At 45.3% G+C, this 7,065-nt stretch overlaps 2 protein-coding genes across 2 annotated transcripts; one reads left to right on the top strand and one right to left on the bottom strand.

Moving 5' to 3' along the window:
- The first annotated feature begins 2,037 nt into the window (after positions 1-2,037).
- On the top strand, positions 2,038-6,082 carry LOC144124911 (ragulator complex protein LAMTOR5 homolog). Its single transcript, XM_077657858.1, has 4 exons — positions 2,038-2,202; positions 2,342-2,400; positions 2,624-2,741; positions 5,931-6,082. The coding sequence occupies exons 1-4, from the start codon at positions 2,168-2,170 to the stop codon at positions 5,992-5,994; spliced, it is 276 nt and encodes a 91-aa protein (XP_077513984.1). The 5' UTR covers positions 2,038-2,167; the 3' UTR covers positions 5,995-6,082.
- A 121-nt stretch (positions 6,083-6,203) lies between these two features.
- Positions 6,204-7,045, bottom strand: LOC144124910 (cyclin-dependent kinase inhibitor 3-like). The gene has a single exon (XM_077657857.1). It carries the CDS (start codon positions 6,920-6,922, stop codon positions 6,311-6,313), a length of 612 nt encoding a protein of 203 aa, XP_077513983.1. The 5' UTR covers positions 6,923-7,045; the 3' UTR covers positions 6,204-6,310.
- Positions 7,046-7,065: the final 20 nt, after the last annotated feature.

The raw sequence follows: 7,065 nt of genomic DNA, 5'->3' as shown, positions 1-7,065 counted from the left end.
TATCATGGGCTGTTTCTTAGTTAACTTAGAGTTCGGAGGTAGATGGCATCTCCTAACCCCCCTGAGGTGCTTGAGGAGCAATCCTCAAGAAGTCACGAGCATGACACTCACGGAATGCACAGTCACCGAGGCACAAACTGCAGTGATTGCACTAACCATTCATCACGGGGATGCCACAAACCAAGAAATACACATAATCACGAACTCACAGACGGTATGTCGGCACAATGAAAGGAAAACATCCACGACACAGACAATTGCTGCAATTAATTATATGTCGAGGCTGAGCAGCCAACTTTCCAAAAGCTCGTATTAATAACTAAAGCATACTTCTTCTACACTGGGCCCTTCTTTCTGTGTTAATCAAGTATTTCCTTCTGTCAATGCTTAATCACCAATCTTCACAACATCCCGTGCCCGGTACATCGCTGTCTGTCTCAGAAAAGGCAGGATTCCGGAAGAAGTGAGAGCCCTTTTCGGACCTGTCGCACCTTCGTGGGGGCATGTAAAGTGAGTGGGAAAAATTCTACGCTCGGAGGTTAGGCGTCAGGCACGGTTGCTGTCAGCGACGTGCTACACCCGGTATATCCTTATTGGCTGGCAGATTCCAAGTCGTGCTACTCCAAACGGCTCACGGCTCATCTGACTGTAATTGTCAGATGCGATTGTCCGTTGCGTGAGCATTTTTCTTTCATTGTGTTTGTCTTTTTTCATCCTGCAGTTATGTCGAAGCAAAGCAAGTTCCAACTTGCCCAAAAGCTCAATCTTACTATAAAGACAGTATAGATGGGCAAATATTTTGAGGAATCCCACAAATTGGAGCAGATTTGTTACAAGGGAGTAACCACTCATTGCCATCCACCCAGTCATTACTCACGGGCATCCATTTGCATCATTGACAGAAAAAATTAATCATAAATTACTTGACCGGTCATCAGCAAACATGCATGGTGATGCATGTGACTATATCTTATAATAAGGGAGTAATACTCATTGGCATCCATTTGCATCATTGGCATTGGGTGGATGCCAACGTTTTGTGTACGCCAGTATTACTCCCTTATTAAGACAGTAGTTAAGTTACATAATCACCATGCATGCTCGCTGACGACTGGTCAAATTGTTTATGACAATTTTTTCTCTCATGCTTTTTCTGTTTAAACATCTGAGCGTTGGCTGTGTCGTCAAGGTTATCAAGGAACTGCGATCGCTGCCTTTCATTCTTTATCACTGCGGCCCTTCCGGCTGCCGTCGCTTGGAAACCAAAACCGAAACAACACGAGAGAAAAAATGTTATTGCTACAGGTAAAAAAAAGTATGTTATTTACCGGCTAAACGCTAAGGCGTCTCTGTGCTGTGCGATATCAGTGCGCGTTAAAGATCCCCAGATGGTCGAAATTATTCCGGAGCCTGCACTAGGGCACCTCTTTAATAATAATAATGATAATAAGAATAATTGGTTTTGGGGGAAAGAAAATGGTACAGGATCTGTCTCATATACCGTTGGACACTTGAACTACGCCGTATAAGGGAAGGGAGTGAAAGGAGTAAGGAAGAGAGAGATGCCGTAGTGGAGGGTTCCGGAATAATTTCGACCACCTGGCGATCTTTAACGGCACTGACATCGCACAGCACACGGGCGCTTTAGCATTTCGCCTCCATAAAAACGCAGCCGCCGCGGTCGGGTTCGAACCTCTCTCTTCTTTCACTCCCTCATTTATCTCTTCCCTTACGGCGTGGTTCAGGTATCCGCCGATATATGTGAGACAGATACTGCGCCATTTCCTTTCCCCAACAACCAATTTTCCAATACTTCTCCGGTTACAAGTGAATACCACGTGCTGATTACATGTAGTAAAATGTCGTACACATCATTACAAAAAATACTACAAAAAAGTGAAGTAAGGTTAAAGCTTCGCGCTTGTCACCTTTCTACTTCAAAGGGGATACTATCGTACCACGATGGTTACGATGCTACCACGCGCATCGCCATCGGCAGCTAGCGAACACGCTTTTATTTGTCTACGCTGTGTGTACTATGAGTCATGTGACAAAACAACTGATGATGGAAGCGGCGATATCTTGTGGAGTGGGGCGTTCGCAGTAACGCAAAAACGTTTTGACAGTATTGTTTGTACATTACAGGATCTGCTTCTGAAGTGGCAACATGGAAGCCCCACTTGCTAAGTGTCTAGATGAAGTGTGAGTAGTTTTAGGTGTTCCGCAGTGAAAGCTGTTGGCGACTAAAAGTGCTTCCATGCACAGCTGATAGTTTTAGTTGCAGCGTTGATCATGATTTCGCTTGCAGAGAATTACGCAGGTTTGTTTTGTTTCTTTCTAGCGTGGATTCTGGAGCAGTTGGAGTAATTTGCGCTGACAGGCATGGACTTGCCTTGCACAGTAAGTATGACTGCTACGGTTTTTCTCTGTGAGCCTGCTTCGAAAAGTCTTGCACGAAGCTGCTTCCAGTTTGCGTTCGATCTACTTGCACCATCCTAAGTGGTGCAGGTGATTTTATTTACATTTATTTTCGCTGTCACACATTCGGTTGTGGTTTTCGTACGCGTATCGCCCCGTAACTTGACGTCAGAATTTTGCTATTCTCATTTGCGATTTTCCGCAGGTGCGGGTCCAGTGCAGCTCAAGTCTGCTGGAGTGATTGCAACGTTGGCCAGTTTGGCCAAAGAAATCGATCCCTCTTGTGACACCACGCCGACCATACACCTTGAATCAGATACCCTGTGCGTATTGCTGTTGGCTGCTGTTGGCTTGTTATTTTTGTACAGATTGTTTTTGTACCTTTCAAAATACGTGTTGGCATGTTTAGTGGGGAGACTTATGTTATCACACTTAATGTGAGTTACGTGGTGGCACTGGCAGTCGAAACAGACAGGTTTCACTATTTGTGCTTTATGACCTGCATGTTGCGGGTGTCCTTCACAGCGTAAAGTGTTTTCCAGGCAGTAAAATGATCGTAGAAGTTATATTCTGAGCTAGTACGTGCAAATGCTTTTTGATAGTTGAGGGAAACTTAAGTCGTCTACAACCGTATTCTGTGTTGTTCAGTAAGCTTGGTTGTTATGAATGCATGCCGTAGATAGTACAAGAATGCTGTTGAAATTTTATGCATGCGCAGTTGTTCTTTCACTTGATACCTGACGTACCAAGTTACAAAGTGTCCCAGATATTTGTTGGCCTGCTTATTCAGTCGTGCCTTGTTGACATGAGCACTGGTTCCCAAACAAAACTGTCTATAATGCGAGTCGTTCATAGTGACGAATCATAAAAACAGAAATCAGAGTAAAATTTTTTGTGATTCAGGTCTCGTTCAGTAAATGGCAGTGTACAGTGGAGTGGAAATTAGCAAAATCGTGGGATCTCAAAGTGCATTATCCTGGCCACCATTATCTTCAGTGCATTGCAGTTTCAAACGCTTAGTGGTCCATGATGCGTGTCGTGTAATTGTTTCTGATGGCGTGATGACGAGGTTGCTATTAAGGCTATTCACATCTTATGGAAGGGGGGCCTAAGTGGGCCCAGGTCCGTTTCCTTATATACAAGAATTTACCTTGGACCCCACTCAAAAAAAGATCCCGGCTATGTGCCTGGCATGTACAGTCGTCGACACACCTGTCTAGAATGCTCGAAGAGAGCACAGGGGAGAATACTTATGTCATTTAAGAGTGGCCTTGGGCTCAAAACCTCACCTTATTGTGCGTTAACATTTCCACAACATTTCCACGGATTGTGTTTAACTCTTCGTGCCTTTAAAAGCTATATCAGGCCCTTTCGTTAGTGGTGATTGTCACAAATGCATGACAAGAGCGTGCTGTTGTTGGCTGTGGACAAGTTCATGGCCGACTGTATTGTACAGCGCACAGTGCGGACAGAAGACCTAAAAAACGGCCGCATTTTCTTTCTACTACATAGCTCCAACTATTAAAGGCAAGATAAACCTGCTTACATTCCGTCTTGATTCTAAGCCCAAGAAGGAATGGATAATCAAGCTTCGTATTGGAAAACCTGCGACCGTTTGCAGCGCGCATTTCAGCTCTGATAATTTCATCTGGAGCACCACCAACAAGCAATGATTTTGACTGACTTAAAGCCTTGGGCAGGCGTTTTGCAGCAGTGGCTACTTGACTGCACAGTAAAAAACATCTGTTTGCTGCGAGGTTCAATGTCGGCAACATTTGCGATCAGTAGGTGCCAGATTCGCACTAAATTCAGAGTGTATTCAGAGCTTCATGGAAATGTGGAGCTACCTCCGCGGCCGGTACCATCAGCTACCATTATTTGTCGTACTGAAGTAGTAGGATTCTTGGCTTTCGTTCAAGCCATAGCTACCTTGCTTGTCAAGCAACTGCTGCTGAAAAATGTACCGGTTAGAGTACGGTCACAATTTATGCCAATAAAAATCGTTGCCCACCAGTGATGCCCTGAAAATCATCGGGGCTAAATTGCGCACTGTAGATAGTCATTGCTACCTTGTATCTGTGCTTTTCTATTGTGCCTGGGCCACGATTATTTGTGTTTTGCTTATCTAGGCAGAGAGATATGATGGCATATGTGCTGAAGTAAGGCAGGAAATGGAGCCAGTTACTGTAAACTTGGTGTGCACATACTATATGTGTGACCGCACACTTTGTGACATTTTGAAATTGCTGGAGTTTGTGAGTACCGGAGAATTGGACAGGCATTCCTGTTTGCTCTCCGGGGCTCCAGTGTAAAAAAAATGAGACCGTGCGTGTATGTTTTAATTCGGATGGCGAAACCAAAACTTAGTCCCACTACTCTTGGTTTTTCTATAGTCTTCTTGTGCTTGTTGCAGCCAGTACTCCAAACTGTTCTCTACCAGTTGCTGTTCTACAAGTCATCACAGCTAACTTGCACATGCTTGCACAATAGACCTCTCCCTGTATGGAGACAATAGTGACGTCAAGGGGGTGTGGTCTAACTGGCAGGCAAAATCATCCATTTTGGCCTCTGCATTTGTCTTGTGCACATATTGCACATTTGCCCAAACCCAGTTTGAGCCACCTTGCTATCTGTCGCACCTGCTGCACCACGCTGTCAGGAGTGAGAAGTTTTGCCCACCAGACTGGCCACCGCCACCATAGCGCACAACATGTCCTGCATCGAGAGTTTCTTCGCCTTTAGCAAAGAACCTCACTCTTTTCTTAGTTGCATCAGTGTGGGACATGGTGAATCCCTGCACTAGAGGGATAGGTAATTGCAAGGACATTTCAATGCAAGCATCAGACAACACAGGTTGGCACTACACAAGGCCAGTGTGACTGTCTGATTTTTTCGGTCAGCCATAGTGGACCTTTAGTGGCACCCCCTGCATGCCTAATGCCACTGTCATATAGATTTCAACTTCAGCAATGTAATGGAATTAGTGCACAACTGAGAACAAAAAGAAGCGGCACAACTGTTACCTTTGCATTAAGGTGGGGTTAGAAGCAGCAATAATAAACTGTGTTGTAGCAATGGTATAATTAAAGGCATGTTATGAGAATTTTGCACAAATAAGGCACAGAAGCAATGGTTACAAAAAAAGAAAGGCCCAATATTTCTAAAAAAATATTTGCAATTTGTGATTCTTTTTACACAATTGTACCTATTTCTCTGAAATGTGTCCTCACAGAACACTGGAATTAGCAGTGCAGAAAGGCACATTTATGTAGCAGACATGGAATTAGAACTGTAAGCCTGCAGTTGGAACTAATTTTCAGAAAATTTTGTTTTAACCTAGTGAACAAAAAACCCCCATCCAGTAACTAAAAAGTAACAACTGGTATAATTGTAGTCTTCATGTTGCTAGCAACTTGGCCAGCAGATCTAGTGCAACAGTGTTCATGTGTAGGATCTGTGAAAAGCTAAAGCCATGCTTATTTGTTTGCTTTCTTGTTTTTTCATTCCTGCAGGGACATCTTGATCCAACAGAAAGAGCTTGTCACGGTAGCCGTGTACTCTGCAGCTCAGAAGTAATGTTCTGCATTAAGGCTCGCAAGCATTGTGAAACCTCAGCGACACTTCCATTAATAGTTTGCAAATAAAGTCCATGTGTTTTTTTTTTTTACCTCGTATCTCGTGTGTTTTCACTGTTAACAGACTGCACTGTCATGGCACTATTTTTTTCCCCCCAGTAAGCACACTTAGCAAAGGTGTAGTAGGTGCCAAATAGCATGTAAGTGCATTTTAATTGCCAACCAACCACGAATGTTGTAGCGACCACTGCTCGCTGCAGCGCAAACTGCGCGAATGAGAAAAATAAAACAAAAATAAAAGTGCTGAAGCCAGTTCATCACGCGCTCGCAACGCTGGTTGCCGCCGCTTTCAGGAACTCGTCCCGGGCACTCCTGAAGTCGTGTATGAAATTGTACTGCTTCACTGTCTGTATAGCCCGAGTTCCGCGTAGCTCCTGCACTTTTCGAACGGCGTGCTCGGGCGTCATCTTGTCGTCCAAGTTGAGTAGAAGGCAGGCGGCGACGACGCCCGTTCTGCCTAGGCCTCCGAAGCAGTGAACCAGCGCCCGCTTGCCCTGTTGAATAGCCTCACCTATCTCGCGAAGAATGTCCAGTAGCTGGCCTATGCCGGGCGGCAGGCCGTCCGGCACTGGGTGGTGGTGCACCGTCATGCCGTGGCTCTCGTACTCGGCCAGCAGTGTCGGCACACGGTAGAGCGACAGCTCCCCGCGCGTGCAGAGCACGAACACGTCGCTGACGTCTTCCAGCTTCAGGTACTCGATGTCACGCACGGCATCCCTCCACGTATCTTTGAACCTGCAGCCGGGAAGGCTGCTAAGGCCGACGGAGTCTGGGTAGCCAAAGGAGGACAGGTCCAGCCAGTCTATTTTGATGGGAGTGATGGGCTGCAGGTAGTCGCCGGATATATCCTCGTCGTCAAAAGTAGCCATTTAGTGAGGGAAGAGTCACTGTTTTGATATTTTCTTCTTACGGAAGGTTAAGACATTGAAATGAACTGGGATAGCTTTTGAAACCGTGTTTGTTCTAAATGCGCGCGCGCCTTCTCGCACCGTCTTGACGTCTTGACTTGATT

This window comes from Amblyomma americanum, chromosome 3, assembly GCF_052857255.1.
Source record: "Amblyomma americanum isolate KBUSLIRL-KWMA chromosome 3, ASM5285725v1, whole genome shotgun sequence".
Classification (NCBI taxonomy): domain Eukaryota; kingdom Metazoa; phylum Arthropoda; class Arachnida; order Ixodida; family Ixodidae; genus Amblyomma; species Amblyomma americanum.
The sequence above is the reverse complement of the archived record's forward strand: the minus strand, read 5'-3'. Positions and strand labels throughout refer to the sequence as shown.